The 16607-nt window shown below is 37.2% G+C and overlaps 1 protein-coding gene across 1 annotated transcript; it reads right to left on the reverse strand.

Annotated features, from left to right (window-relative positions):
- Window positions 1-569: 569 nt before the first annotated feature.
- On the reverse strand, window positions 570-13616 carry LOC134754302 (derlin-1-like). The gene is made up of 5 exons (XM_063690543.1): window positions 13309-13616; window positions 10057-10260; window positions 8448-8596; window positions 7333-7443; window positions 570-1650 (listed from the first exon to the last, which is right to left on the reverse strand). Exons 1-5 carry the CDS (start codon window positions 13459-13461, stop codon window positions 1533-1535), a joined length of 735 nt encoding a protein of 244 aa, XP_063546613.1. The 5' UTR covers window positions 13462-13616; the 3' UTR covers window positions 570-1532.
- Between the last annotated feature and the right edge of the window lie 2991 nt (window positions 13617-16607).

A 16607-nucleotide genomic window follows, 5' to 3' on the forward strand; every position in this document is an offset into this window, starting at 1 on the left:
CTCCTTTGTAATAAGATATGTTTACACTGTTGCACCTTACTCCTTTATAATAAGATATGTTTACACTGTTGCACCTTACTCCTTTGTAATAAGATATGTTTACACTGTTGCACCTTACTCCTTTATAATAAGATATGTTTACGCTGTTGCACCTTACTCCTTTGTAATAAGATATGTTTACACTGTTGCACCTTACTCCTTTATAATAACTTATTTTAATAAAATAATACCAAATATCTATAATAACTTATTATAAAGGAGTAAGGTGCAACAGTGTAAACATATCTTATTACAAAGGAGTAAGGTGCAATAGTGTATAAACATATATTTGACGTCAATTGTACTCATTGAAAGTTATTCTGTGTCTGAGTTTTGGACACACACTTTGCTGTTGCTAAGTTTATAGAAATTCCTAAATCTAAAATGCAGGTTGGGGTGACTATTATCGACTTGGTTATTTTTGTAATAAGATAGAAAATTGTACGTATGTCGTACAGGGTAAGTAAAAATATTTTTATTTTTGGTTTGACATTACATTTTTCCTACCTAATTACATTTTTCTTTGAAACATTATACTTATCTTATATGATATTAATTAAATAAAATAAAATAATAATTAAACATTATAAGGACATTCTTACACAAATTGAATTGATTAATGAACGCGGTTAAAATATTAATGATTTTAACCGCGCGTATCACATCCTCAGCGCGCGGCGTTAATAGCACTAGCTGTTAGTAGCTAGGAACTAGCTAGGTTTAGGTTTAGCATTAGGTACACTGATGCCCACTGTGGTACACACATATTATGTAAGTAATGTAAGTACATTAAATACATTATTTGACATGAAAAACTCATCTCCATATCAATAACAATAGTTACTTATGTGTTTACAAGGGGGCAAAGTTGTTGTATAACCGCTTGTTCTAATATTGATACCCGAGTAAGCGTAAGATTCCAAAATTGAACCACGAGCATAGCGAGTGGTTCGAAAAGTGTAATCTTGAGCGTTGCGAGGATTTCAAGCCACAAGGGTTAAACAAATTTTGCCACCGAGTGAAACACAAAGATTTTCACCACACCAACGCATGGAAAATACTAACAGTAATATTTCATACAAAATCAAACCGAATCAAATCCAACATAAGGAAACAACTCAAAATTTACATCAGATTACTTTGCCTCACATGTGGATAAAATGCAACTTTCTCATCAGTTTTCTCAAAACTTTAAAAGTATATGTGATAGGCCACCTCTTTGTTTCATATTTGTCTATTGGAAAACTTATCTAGGGACCTATGTACATCGTACTGAAGATCCACTGTCTAACAAAAGTTATTTAAGACATAACAGCCGAATATCACATATTGTTCATCTTTAAAGCATCATACGTTTTGGGTTGACAACTCTTCAAATATAAATATTGATTGTAGATGTAGACATGGCTTGGGCAAAGTATAGCCAGTCATATTAGTTCCCACGGTAGGTAGAAGGTTGTTAAGTAAAAGGATTCGAAGGATCGAAGATGGATTCAGAGGCCTCCTAGAACTTGTCCGCGGCCCCACTGGTGTCCTTCAGGGACGGGGGTTCTCGTTTCCGGTGCAGGGCCGAAGTTGTTTGGACGACGGAAGTCAGGGAAATATTTCTTTCTATAAATAAAATAAAGTGAAACTATCTGCACAATGAAGTCCAAAATATTATTATTAACTTATAGAATAGAATCGTTTATATTCGTAAACGCACAGACAATAGACATAGGTACATAAAAAGAACATAGTGAAAATAAAGTGTCACGAAATGGCCCCATCTCAGCATGTTGCTGGCGACTTCCAGCGCTGATCTTCCGATGAGACCATCAAGTGAAATAATCACGGAAGGTAACAGACAAAACGAAAGAAACATAAAATAAGCCGAAAAATAAATTACACACAGTTTACACAAACTAATACAAAAACCGGCCAAGTGCGAGTCGGACTTGCGCACGAATGGTTCCGTACATACATTAATAAAAAAAAATGAAAAATAAAAAAAAATAAAAAAATAAAAAGAAAAACAAAATAAAAACCAAAAAATAAGTAAAAACTGTAATAATTTAATTTCAATTCTGTTTAAAAAAAAGGGAACCGCCTTCAAAAAACCAACCCACTGAAAAGCACAAAATAATTTTTATATACCCCACCCCCTATCCTTGTCCAGTCCCTATCCCGTCGTAAAGCAAATTTCTGCCAAAAAGTAATTAATACCTAATAATAAGCAAATTAATAACCATCCGGGTAATGGCTTAGTTTTCGAAGGCGGTGCCAATCCAATAGAAAGACATGTTTAGTTCTTGCACTACTAACTACTTCTCGTATTTCTTTTTCTATTTGGTAGCAAAGAAAGTTTTTGTTGCGGAGATTGCCGCCATCGTTTTTAACAATTATTTCACTAGTTTATCATTTATTTTAACGCGTTAGGTACTTCTCGTCGCCAAATATTGTGTTTGGGATTTAATTATAATTAAAACACTCGGATAGCAATGTAACGGACATGTATTTTACGGCAAACCAGGGCTTGGAACCGGTATTTTTAAAAAACCCCGAAATAGCCTAATATTTTGAATTATTTTATGCTCATTCATTACGTAGGACTGAATCGTGTATTTAGGAAACAATTTTGCATTATTAAAACGTCCCATTAAAAATGAAATTAAAAACAAAAGAACGAAAAAGAACGTAATAATACCGGTATTTCTGTATGGAGCAAATACCGGTTTCCGACCCCTGTGGCAAACTGACATTTGATATGTCTTTACGAGCTACCTACATTTACCAAAATACTACAGTTCTATCTTGGATACTGCTCTCCTAAGTGCTCATCAAGACGTGTCGGAAGACCAAAACAGCGTGTGCCTATGTTGCACGAAACCTAAGTTCCAATAGGTACAGCCAGGGTTCAGCATCAGCTCCATCTTGGGTACTGTTCAGTTCAGTTCAGTTCAGTTTATTTATTGGTAAAAAGAATTTTACAGGTCACACAGGTACATTTGAAATACGACAGTTATATACAATTAAATATGATTGATAAAATACATTGGTCAAAGTTTTCAATTTCTTAAATAATCATCGTGCTCGTTGTTGTGAATACAATAATATTTTAAATAATCTCTTTCATAAAATCATCAATAGAGTAACATGCTTGGTCAAGGAGTAGACATTCAAGTTTTTTATTGAATATTGAATCGCTTTCTGTAAATTTAATGTCATTAGGAATTTTGTTGTATATTTTTGGCCCGATAACACTGAGAGACTTTCGGGCCTTCGCGAGTCGTTGAGTAGGAGCGATTAGCATGGGCATTCTGCGGCTGTCTGCGTCGCGGGTACAGGTTTTTTTATATGCATCTAGGTTTGCTCTAACGTATTTGCATGCTTCTAATATACAAACGGCTGGCAGTGTTAATATCTTATGGGTCTTAAATAGTTCCTTGGCGGGGTGATCGAACGGTTTGTTGGAGATTACACGCAAAGCTCGTTTCTGTATTTTGAATACCTTGTCACGGTTTGCGGCTAGACCCCAGAGATCAACGCCTCGGATAAGGATGGAGTGAAAGTATCCGTAATATGCCTTTTTTAGGTTATTTGGAGACAGGCTTGGCGCGAGTCTGGACAGGGCGAAACACGCCGATGAAAGTGAGTCGCAAAGATAGTCTATATGAGAGGACCACGTTAACCCTGAGTCAATGACATATCCCAAGTATTTAGTTTGTTCCACCTGTGGAACTAGAATATTATTTATTTTAATATTTAGGAGACTTCTGTTGGTGTTCCGTAACTGAAAATGAACAATGTTAGTTTTTTCTAAATTTAAAAGCATTCCATTTGCCAAAAACCATTTGTTGATATCAACCATTGCCACATTGATTTTTGATTCGAGGCTAGTGTAATTTTCTGCTACTACTATTATGCAAGTATCATCGGCATATATTACGTATTCTAGTTCGGGAGATGCCGCAGTTACATCATTTACGAGCATGAGAAATAGGTTATTTCCCATGATCGATCCCTGTGGTACAGCACAATCTCCTATAGATTCTAGATCGGATCTTGCGTTGAGGACGAAGGTCGTTTGTTTCCGGTTTTTTAGGAATGAGACATAGGTGCCGTAAAATTTGCCTTCAAAACCATATCTTGCCAGTTTTTTCATTAAGAGGGAGTGATCTATCATTTCGAAGGCGCGGGACAAGTCGCAAAAGATGGCTGCTACCTGCCGCCCGCCCTCGAGGTGCGTCAGTACCCGCAAGATCACGTCACGAGCTGCGGCAGTAGTAGATCGGCCCGGTTGGTACGCGTACTGTTGTTGGTTAAGCAGGTTATTACAGGTGATATGCCTCATTATTTTAGAACTCAGCATGTGTTCAAAAATCTTTGATATTATTGGGATCAGAGATATTGGACGAAAGTTTTTGGGCTCATTCATTTCGCCTTTGCCTTTGTATACTGTATACTGCTCTCCTAATTGCTCATCAAGACGTGTCGGAAGACCAAAACAGCGTGTGCCTATGTTGCACCAAACCTGAGTTCTACTAGGTACAGCCAGGGTTCATCATCAGCTCCATCTTGGGTACTGCTCTCCCAATTGCTCATCAAGACGTGTCGGAAGACCAAAACAGCGTGTGCCTATGTTGCACGAAACCTAAGTTCAACTAGGTACAGCCAGGGTTCAGCATCAGCTCCATCTTGGGTACTGCTCACCTAATTGCTCATCAAGACGTGTCGGAAGACCAAAACAGCGTGTGCCTATGTTACACGAAACCTAAGTTCCACTAGGTACAGCCAGGGTTTAGCATCAGTTCCATCTTGGGTACTGCTCTCCTAATTGCTCATCAAGACGTGTCGGAAGACCAAAACAGCGTGTGCCTATGTTGCACGAAACCTGCGATCCACTAGGTACAGCCAGGGTTCATCATCAGCTCCATCTTGGGTACTGCTCTCCTAATTGCTCATCAAGACGTGTCGGAAAACCAAAACAGCGTGTGCCTATGTTGCACGAAACCTAAGTTCCACTAGGTACAGCCAGGGTTCAGCATCAGCTCCATCTTGGGTACTGCTCTCCCAATTGCTCATCAGGACGCGTTTGATGACCAAAACAGCGTGTGCCTATGTTGCACCAAACCTGCGTTCCACTAGGAGCAGCCAGGGTTCAGCATCAGCTCCATCTTGGGTACTGCTCTCCCAATTGCTATATACGGGTCAGACTGAGAACCACCTTTTTTTTGAAGGCGGTTAAAAACGGCAAAAAAAATGACGTTTGTTGTATGGGAGCCCCACTTCAATATTTATTTTATTCTGTTTTTAGTATTTGTTGTTATAGCGGCAACAGAAATAATAATAATAATAACCCCGCAGGGCAGCTTGTGGCGAGCTGTTGGGGAGTAACCACCCCACGGACCCGAGTGCTCCCGAGAGTCGGTCAGGGTCTCCGTCTCCGGCGTGTCTTCGTCGGTCGGAGTGGACCCCAAGGGGACCCGCAGGACTCTCAGCTCTGGCTTGCCTTCATTGGCTGTCCAGAGAGGAGTCGCTAGAGCTATATGCTCCAGGGGTGGAAGTGAAAGATGCATAAGACGCGAGTGGGGTGGGTAGAAAGCGGCGCACACCTCTCGACACCCCTGAGCCGCTCACACCGGTGTTGCTCCTGGTCGTCTTCACGACGGCAGTTTCAGGGGCCCATCTAGTCAGCGGCGAGTCACCGCCTGCCTCGATAACGTGTATAGACATTGTTATGGCAGGTGTCCGGACCTCTCAGCAATAACCCAATTATTTGACTAGCCAAACTTCAAGACCATAACCGGCACTCTTTTCCACTGTGTTTGTAATAGCCCCTACGCCTGTTGGGACCGATTTACGGGTATCTATTTGTACCCGTGAATGGGTTCTAGCATGTGTATTACATAACAGCAAACTTCTCCAAAGGGCCTCTACGTGTTGGATCTGTATCCCCACGCACGCCTTATAAATGACCGGGCCTAAAAACCCGAGAGTTTGTTACGGAGATACAAATAATAATAATAATATATTCTTTATTGTGCATAATTAAAACAAATTCATCATTTGTGAAAATTTGAACTGTCTAGCTTTCACGGTTCATTAGATACAGCCTGGTGACAAACAGACGGACAGACAGACCGAAAGACAGCGAAGTAGATAGGTAGATAGATAAACCATTTATTCGTTTGCCACAATACCACAGATTATATAATAGTTCTTACGACAATACACACATATTAAAACAAAAGAAACAGAAGAGATACAAAAAGCCAAAATTAAGATAAAAAACAAAACTTAAAAAAATAAACCGTAGAATTGCTGTGTGCGTTGCAGCAAAACAAAAGGGTTCTGGCTCAGTTATACACTCCGCTCTTTCGAGCGAAGCACTGGTAATTCTGCTAGAACCCGGGTCACTAACAGACTATCAATGTAGAAATTATAATGTTACTAGCTTTTGCCCGCGACTTCGTCTGCGTGGAATTAGTAATTTGGGTACCTTAATTCTTAAACAAATTTTTTCACCCCCAAATTGGTCCACACTATACATTTCCACCCCATTTTTTACACCCTTAAGGGATGATTTCGGAGATAAAAGTTATTCTATATCCTTTCCCACAGCTCAAACTATCCCCATACCAAGTTCGATCTAAATCGGTTCAGCGGTTATTGATTCCGCATACAAATTTCCACCCCCCTTTTCACCCCCTTGAGGGGTGAGTTCTGGGATAAAAAGTATCCTATGTCCTTCCCCGGGACTTAAACTATCTGTATACCAAATATCAACTAAATCGGTTCAGCGGTTTAAGCGTGAAGAGGTAACACACAGACAGACAGACAGACTTTCCCATTTATAATATTAGTTATAGTATGGATAATAGTAAAGAATAATTGGCCTATTTCTAATAAAATTGCCATTATAATGTCTGAATAGAATAGATGTGTCGTAGTGAAGTAATAATAATAGGGTCCCTTTTTTACCCTTAGGGTACGGAACCATAAAAATAATACTGCTACTGCTATGGTATGCAGGGTAACGATATACAACTGATAATAACTGAAAATTACACATGTTTTCGTGAATATTTTTCTCGAGCCTACTTTTAAGATTTTGGGTGGAGTCTGCCGTCTGCCCTGGCAAATATCTAGTTTCTGGGTGATTTTATTCATGGCTTTTCACGGCATTTGCCCTTGATTATAACATGTAAAATTTCAATATAATAACTACAATTTTGTCTTAGCCCCCTCTTAAATATTGCTTCCTTTGATGTAGGTACCAACCAAAGACGTGTAGCCACTGAATATACTTACAGGATAGCAGGTGGTGTCAGTAAGGCGGGTCCGCCGAACTCCTGCGGGTACTTGAAGTTCAGGAAGAAGGCCAGGTGACCCACCAGGATGCCCAGGAACTCTTCAACGCCACTGGAAACAAAATGTTTAATTAAATGGAATCCATTGAAACAGACTATTGAGTAACAATAGAGGTGAACCTATATATGTGGCTTTCCATCACAGAAGGGTCCTTTATGCTTCAAGTGCAATAAGGACCTTTTTATCTAAAATTCCAACAGAAATTTTGATAGAATGGTCCTTATTGCAGATGAAGCACAAGGACCCTACCCTTCTCTGATGGAAAGCCCCGTTTAGTACAAGTATCAGTGTTATAGTTTGTCTCATTTCAAACATAGAGAGAATCATGCTATCTTTGTTTTACACTAGTACTAGCACCCAAAAGAAAAGGATGAGTATAGTTTTTTTTTGTTCCTATTTACTGACAAGATTTGCTTGACCAACTATATGTTATAAGAACCTGTAACTCGATAAAAGGAAACTTTATTAATTTCTAAATTTGAGTAATTCCATGTTGTAGTTAATAGTCATAGTCAGTCAGTAGTCATTGCTACATAAATTTAAGAGCATGTAAGATGTTTCTGTTGGTAATCCTAAATGAAGAAAATTAAAAATTAAATTAAACATAACTTTATTATGAGTGTGCAGATCATTTTGAATATCTCGCCCGCTTTGTCACTTCTGACTGTATGCATGCATTTATAGTTTGTCAAAGGACTGTCTCATTTTAAATATAGACAGAGAGAATCATACTATCTTTGTCTTACACTTGTACTAGCACCCAAAAGAAAAGGATTAGTATAGTTTTATTTATATTATGTCACGCAAAATAGGCGCCAGTCGTTGAGTTGCGGAAAATCGTTAATACGAGTACACTACAATAGTTTTATTTGTTCTTATTTACTGGCTATTTGGTTTGACCAACTATATCAAAGCATATAAAAAATGGTAACAGATTAGGTTAAGAAAATGGGTTGTGCAACAGTTTTACGAAAGATTTTTACAGCCCACTGCTAATACTCGTACAAGATGCTTTGATAATAGTATAGTCGTATGTTAAACATGTCACAACTCACCCTCCATTGACAATGACGTTGAACGCGAGCAGCACCCACGGCAACAGCATGGCGCGAAACTGCGTCCCGAACCAGAAGGACACGGTCACGTCCTTGTTCAGCTGGCACCACACGTACAGCACCGAGATCACCATCGGATCCATTACGTACTAAGGAACAAACTTAAATAAAGGGTGTCCCAAAAAGGATTTTTTTTTCTTCGTTATAATATATTTGTATATAAAATCTTGAAATACATATAATAGGGTTATTTGTGGAATAATACGTCAGGCAAATGTCCTCCTAGGCTTTGCTGGCACATACGCACACTTTTGTCAAAATTTTCTATGACCATTTTGCATAATTTCTCCGATGCAGCGTCGAATTTCCTCTTTTAAAGCATGAGTGGTTGTGGGCTTATTGACATAGACTTTAGACTTCTTTTTATGGGATTATTTAACCCTTCCCGCCCCATTCTACCCGCAGTTCCTAAAAAAAATTCCCTTAGGAGAGGAGTGCTAAAACATTTTTTTTTGTATAGAAAAAAAATTTTTTTTTCAAAAACCTATCGTGTGTGGTATCATACGAAAGGGCTTTTTGAGGCGATTCTAAAAATATACCACATACCATTTTTTTTTTAATTAAAACAAAAAGAATTTTCAAAACATACCAAGTTTGGACTCCTCCAGATACGATGTGGCAGATTTTTTTTGTTCAATATACCACAAATGATACGTGATATAATCATATCCCGCTCGCTTCGCTTCGCTCGTGGTTCAACTATAAAATCCTTTCGCTTGCTCGTGTTTCAATTCCACACTCGCGGGTAAAATACAACTTTGCACCCTTGTATGCACCCTTGTGTTGTATATGTATGCACTATTGTTTTAATTTAAATAAAATGGCTGAAATGTAACGATGTGGTATATTTTTAGAATCGCCTCAAAAAGCCCTTTCGTATGATACCACACACGATAGGTTTTTGAAAAAATAACCATACAAAAAAATGTCTCAGCACTCCCCTCCTAAGGGAAACTTTTTTAGGAACTGCGGGTCAAACATTTTGTTTTGACTTCTAGTATGCGTGTGCCAAACGGCTAACCTGTACATCGATTTGCGGTTTTTCTTTGAAATTGGGGTCGAGCGGCTTCCACTACTGTGAGTGCGTTGACTTGTTGCGAGGCACGTCTATAGAGAACAAGCTGTTTCTATTTCTACACCAATTTCGACAGAATGCGATTCGCTCTGTGTGGAACCGCCTAATTTAACACCCTCAAAATAATTTAAATATCGAGTTATAAGTAGGTATGCAAGAGTATGCTAGACTATTGCTAAAAAGCTGTTAATGCATGGCTAGAGCAATAGATACTATTACTTATTCTGTGGCAATAGCGAAGATTTCGCCGCAGCACGTTGCCTCAAACATATCATTTGCGTACTCTTTTAAGTTTGAGAAAATCACAAGTGATTTTTTGAAAATCGTGCACTCTTTCATGATGGCTGTAATATTAATCTAACCAGCAATCTAATGGGCATTAACATTGAAAGATCTTTTTTTTTTCACTTTTTGCAAAAAAAAATGTACAACATTATTTTAATACAGAAAATAGTTCAAAATATAGGTACTCACACTTAATCCAATCAGAACTCCAATGCCAATGCAGACAAGCCAATTAAAGATCAGCATAGTAAAGTAGTCAGCCGGCTTGCCAGCGAAGATCCCGGTCTCCAGACGCTCGGAATAACTGTACAGGAAGTAACAGTTCACGAGGAAGTGGAACCCGGTTGATTGGGTGATGGGATAGTAGAATAGTGCTGTTGCTGGCCGCCATAACTAGAAAAGTTTTTTTTTTAATAATACCAGCATATTTCGTAGAGTCTGTTCGGAAAGAGGAGAGTCGTGGAATGTATTGGGCCCCATTCATTCCACGACTCTTCTCTTTCCGCACAGACTCTACGTATGAAGTATACACATGGTGGAATTTTTAAAAGGAGTACTGAGGGCAGCTTCTTCAACCCGATGCTATAATGGTCTTAGAAGACCTTCCCTAACTTTTTAATCAAGGCTGATTTTGGCCTTGGTTGGTCTGTAAACTATAAAACTATGTCGTTTTATAGTTTACAGTCTTAGAAGACCTTCCCTAACTTTTTAATCAAGGCTGATTTTGGCCTTGGTTGGTCTGTAAACTATAAAACTATGTCGTTTTATAGTTTACAGACCAACCAAGGCCAAAATCAGCCTTGATTAAAAAGTTAGGGAAGGTCTTCTAAGACCATTATAGCATCGGGTTGAAGACGATGACGACTTTTATGACAAAGTGCGTGGCCGCCATCTTGGATTCCAAAACAGTCATCATTTTCGAAACCGGCACTCCCTAAAACCTATAAAACGACATCCATGACGACTTTTATGACAGAGTTCATGGCCGCAATCTTGGATTCCAAAATGGTCATCATTTTCAAAACTGGCAATCCCTAAAACCTATAAAACGACGTCCATGACGACTTTAATGACAAAGTGCGTGGCCGCCATCTTGGATTCCTCATTTTCGAAACTGCATGGCACTCCCTAAAACCTATGAAACGACGTCCATGACGACTTTTATGACAAAGTGCATGTCCGCCATCTTGGATTGCAAAATGGTCATCATTTTTGGAATCCGCAGTCCCTAAAACCTATAAAACAACAAAGATAATATTTGTTTCTAAAATAATTTAGTCGCTCGCGATTAAATCGGTTAATTTTAATCGTCAAGAGTCCGCGGCAAGCTCGGCCGAATTTCACCTTCCCATACAAACAGAGTTTTATTCTCATTTTAAAACTATGTGTGGGATTGTAATGAAACTTTTCACATACAATGACATTAGGTATATCTAGTTCTGTAATTAGTTTATAATTACTTTATAATAGTTCTAAACTAGTATATAAAACAAATAAAATAGAGCAAAAACAAGTTTTGTATGAAAGACTTAAATTCACTGTATTTTTTTAACTATGGTATCTGAAGCTACATAAACTAATTACAGACCTAGGTATACCTTAATTCATAATTTATAATTCTTTATTGCAACCATGGTACAGTATAGATGTAAATTATAATATACAATGTCTCACATGGACCCTGTAAGGGCACAGCATATCAATAGCTTACTCATAATATTTTATTATTATATTTTTTATTGTATTGTATGTAGCAAATTATTAATTTATCTAAAAAAATATCAGGTCATAAAACAATTATTCTAATTACACATGAGATCATTATTAAATGTATTATAATAAATAAATTATTGTACAATATTCATATTATAAAATTGTTTTTTTATAAATTTAGGTATGTATGTCATAGTGATTTAAGTAAGTATGTCATTGTTTTAATAAATTACTTAGGTGTCTGTAACATTATCATTAAAAAAGTCCTTTAAGTCGTAGTAGCATTTATTTATTAGAAAGTCTTTCAACATTTTATTAAATTGTTTCTCATTTGCTTGAGCTTTAATGTCGTTTTTAAGGTGGTTATATATTTTAACTGCCATGACGTTTGGACTTGTACTATGGAGTTTGAGTTTAGAAGTTGACGGCAAAGCTAAATCATGTTTATACCTTGTTTCGAAGCGTCGGGGCTGGTCTACTAACTTTGTAAATAGTTCCGAATGTTTTCTTACAAATTTACAGGTTTCAAAAATATACATCGAAGTTAGGGTCAGAATTTCGTAGTTAATGAAATGTGGTCTACAGCTCGCTGGACTTCTAATATTCGCGAGGATGCGTATGCATTTCTTCTGAAGTAAAAATAAATCATTTACGTTTGTGCTATTTCCCCAAAGGATAATACCGTACTTGAACCAAGAGTAGGCATAAGCATAATAGGCTATTTTTGCCGATTGTAGACTAGTCGTTTTTTTTAATTCTCTCAGGGCATATATGAACTTAAGCATTTTATTCTTGATTTTCGTAACATGTGCCTGTAACGTTTCGTAGCATGTACCTTATCCTATTGTAAGTACAGAGTTATAGAGCAATCTAGCTAGTCGTTTTAAAATTACGTTTGTATGGAGAACTGAGCTTGCCGGGGACTCGTAATCGTTAGTCAATTACATTTTGCCCAACTCTGCATATTAACTAGTAGGTGGTATGTGGTATCTAAGGTAAATATATTCGATTTATTTTGTTCTCTGATGCATTTTCAGCAATACCGTCTTTACCATAAGGGCACACAGGACCCTTACCCCGGGCCCCCATCCTCAGGGGGCCCTCAGGACAGACAGTAACATTATATACCTGTAAGGATAGTTGCTAAGTGACAATAAATAAAATAAAATAAAATATTTGATTCAACTAGGGAACAAATCAAATTATTTTTATGAAATATAAATATTTTGAGTTGTGTTTTTTAAGTAGTCACACTTCTATAGGTATATAATTTATAAACTGAAATAGATATCATATACTAAAGAAAAACAAAGAGCCTTTCAAAGATAGCATACACCAGAGAATTTGGGACGGGTACTGCCGTGGCCAGGGGGTCTAGTGGTCAGGATGTTAGCTGAAGATGTGGGTTTGATTCCCGCCTTGTCCACCGGTGTACTTGGTAACTTTTTCTTTAGTCTATGATATCTATTTCAGTTTATAGTATATTTGATTACCCATAATAAATTGGAGATCATAGTAGAAAAATGTTAGTTTACTTAATTCACTTTCTGTACTTTCCAAAAGGGCCCCAGCATAGTTTGAGACGGCCTTGATTTTGAGCTGACCATGACCAAGACCAATGATGGTTTGGCAGTATTTTTATACTTGTGACCTATGAAAATGTTATGTTAAACAGGGAACATATTTACTGAATAAATATATACTAAACTAAAAGCTTACAATACTTACATGGAATCTGTTGATGAAGGCACCAATATCCAAAATAAAATAATTGAAGTCAATAAGATTAAATTTGGCTAATATACTGAGTCCAACAGTTAAAGATAACCAGTAACGGGTGAAGAGGGGTATTCCATAATACCAGTCTTTAAATTCCGTCATTATATATTTGTTTACAGCCAATTATTTTAATGTTATTGAGCCAGAAACAAACATAGCGCTTATCTACACCGGTGGTAGATATCACAACACAATAAGGTTACGCGATATATTCTACAATGACACGCTGTTTAGGCTTAGGTTTTAGGAATTATCGTTTGGTAAATAAATATCCTTGATGTAACCACAGATCTCCAATATAAAAGATCGCCTGTCAAATATCAAAAGTGCGACCACAGACCTAGAATGTTTATGCTTACGCATAAAGACAGCTGAAGTGTGGGAAAGGGAGCCATCACGTATATGAACATCCCATGAGTGCGAAAGAGTCAGACTACAAATGAGAAAACGTGACCATTTTTGAGTGACAGGGGAGGCTCTCGACGACCCGGAGCGCATTGCCGTATTTTTTAAACTTGAAAATAAAAAGAAATCGGGAAGAAAACGTTCAATAAAGTAATGTAGTGAAGATGGTGTCGTGTAGTGTGCCGGATTGTTGTATCACAGGGCGAAATAACCCAGGCAAACATTCATTTCACAGGTAATTATGAAATTCCGAGCGAAGTTTTCATAACGATATTTTGTCAAATTAACAGCATAAAAAGTGTAAAAAGCCGGTTTATACAATTAATTATAAGTTTTTCTTCAGTTGTGTGCTAATATTTTATCATATTAGTCAATAATTTGGAATATTTTGTGTAAAAACTTAAACTGTTACTATACGCTAGGGCTTGACAAAATGTTCATATGACTGTATCGATAACTTGTCGGTATAATAGGTACAATATATATTTAACTATTTTTTCACATCATTAAGATATTAGCCTTTGTAACCGAGTTAAAATAATAACGATTGTTATAACACCTTTTTTGAAGGTGCACATGTTTAGCGGTAAATATAAACTTCACTTTCCAACACAGTAGGTACTTACTTACATTTTAGCCACTTTTCCACGACTTTGCCGCCAACACAAGGAAACACAAGACAGCGTATATTTGCACACAGCGTATACACACCCAATCCAACTTGTCAGTAGAAAAAGGTGCGAAATCAGGGGTGCGAAACTCCTAGCTTCGGGAAAACTCGGCTCTGTTCGGCTCAGCATTGCTTCGAGCAATTATTAGTGTTGGCACAACTTGATGTCCCTTTGCGTGCACGGTCGTGCACACAGTGGTCACAGATAAGATAATGATCTGAATTTTGACAACCCTAAATAGCCGAAAGGGATAGTGCCATATATTATAATCTTATAATCTTATAAATCTTTATTTGCAATAGATATAGTACTTACAGATCTTAGGTAGAGATATAGTATATACAGGTCCATATATCTAGACTTAAATAAGTCATGCAAATTTTACATTTTTAGCTTACTCGCTAAACTAACCTATGTTACATGCTCACATTATTAAAATATTCAGTGGTACTATAAAAGCATTTTTGTACCAGCCAAGTAAATAGTTTTTGCCTTAATTTTTTGAGGGGTAGTTCTCTTAATTGCTTTGGTAAATGATTGAATATCTTAATACACATGGCGTAACAATTTCTACCCCTCATTGCAGTGTGCATTTTTGGAAGCACGAGTCTATCCGGATATCGTGTGTTTATATTTACTACATCTCTTTTCTTTAAGAACATTTCATTGTGCAGCTTAACAAATATACACACTTCATAAATGTACAGTGAGTGTACTGTTAGTAAATTTAAGCTAACAAAATATTCCTTGCAGGATGTTGGTATGTGAATGTTGGCTATTGCTCTTACACATTGCTTTTGCGCTAGAAAAGTACGATGAATTTGTACAGAATTTCCCCATATTAATATCCCGTATCGCAAATTGGACGCTACAAAACCATGGTATGCTCTTAAGGCGGTTTTTTTATCCGCTACTCTTGTTAGTCGCCATAGGACATATGCAAACCGATTAATTTTAGAGCAAACCTTGTCAACATGCTGTTAAAATTAGAAAGGAACATCGTGATTCGACCCTGAACCGCTGTCAAACTTCGGTTTTGTAGGAGGTTTCCTTTCTGTACGGTAGCACTATTATTTATTCTGTGGCGAAATTAATATTTTCTGTGGTAAGTCAACTCTTTGCGCCTACTGTTAGCATGTGTTTGTGTTAACGACGTTGCACCACACACACGCATACGACGAGAAACCTGCTTTAAAGCTGTAACGGTGCGGTGCGGTAGTATGTTACGCCTATTATCAACGCTTGCTTGCTTTTTTTTTTCATTAGACTTTACTTATCTTATACAGAGTTACATAATATATATCTTTTCACATCACCAATTCGAAATAGTAGATTGTGTCACAAGGGAGCAAAATGACATTTACGGCGAGGGCGTAAATTGAATCCTGAACGAAGCGAAGGATTCTATAATAGAATCCCAAGAGTAATGAGGGATTCTAAAGTAGAATCCTGAGCATAGTGAGGGATTCAAGTGTGTTACGTCCAAGATGGAAATAATTTTGCTACCATGTGACACATACTGCTTTTCACGTCACCTATGAGGTAATTATGATTTTTAAAAATATTATTTAAGCAAAAAAAATAATGTACAAAAAATGGAAAAATAGTGTCATAGAACAGAAAAGTGTTACTTTGATCCCTGCTAGGAAGCAGGGAAGAAAAGTGCCACTTTGATCCCTCCTAGCAGGGAAGAAAAACCCCTTTTTCGAATTGGTGATGTGAAAAAGGCGTTTTCATCAAAGTAACACTTTTCTGTTCTAGGACACTATTTAAAAAAAAAATGCACATTATTATTTTAGCTTAAATAATATTTTTAAACGTCATAATTACCTCATAGTTGATGTGAAAAGCAGTATGTGTCACATGGTAGCAAAATTATTTCCATCTTGGGCGTAACACACTTGAATCCCTCACTACGCTCAGGATTCTATAGAATTCTTCGCTTCGTTTAGGATTCAATTCATTCATTTTATTTTAATAAGAAACATTGAAAGAGTAGTCGATAAAGCAGTCAAACACCGATAGATTATTAATATGTTGTAACTTGACATCACTAGTTTTGATCTCACATAGACAATTTACGCACACACTTGCATTTCATTTTTGGTCGCACTTTTAAAGCCTGACAGTTGTTCTTTGTCATCCTAGTTCTGTGAGTGCGACCAAAATCGG

Source organism: Cydia strobilella, chromosome 2 (assembly GCF_947568885.1).
Source record: "Cydia strobilella chromosome 2, ilCydStro3.1, whole genome shotgun sequence".
Classification (NCBI taxonomy): domain Eukaryota; kingdom Metazoa; phylum Arthropoda; class Insecta; order Lepidoptera; family Tortricidae; genus Cydia; species Cydia strobilella.

What these genes read in the sequence shown, in the direction of transcription:
- LOC134754302 (XM_063690543.1), bottom strand. Translation starts at nt 13,461, where the DNA reads ATGACGGAATTTAAAGACTGGTATTATGGAATACCCCTCTTCACCCGT. An exon ending in GAGTTCTGATTGGATTAAGT is followed by an intron (nt 8,597 to 10,056) that starts GTGAGTACCTAT and finishes TTTGTTCCTTAG; the next exon opens with TACGTAATGGATCCGATGGT. An exon ending in AACGTCATTGTCAATGGAGG is followed by an intron (nt 7,444 to 8,447) that starts GTGAGTTGTGAC and finishes TTTTGTTTCCAG; the next exon opens with TGGCGTTGAAGAGTTCCTGG.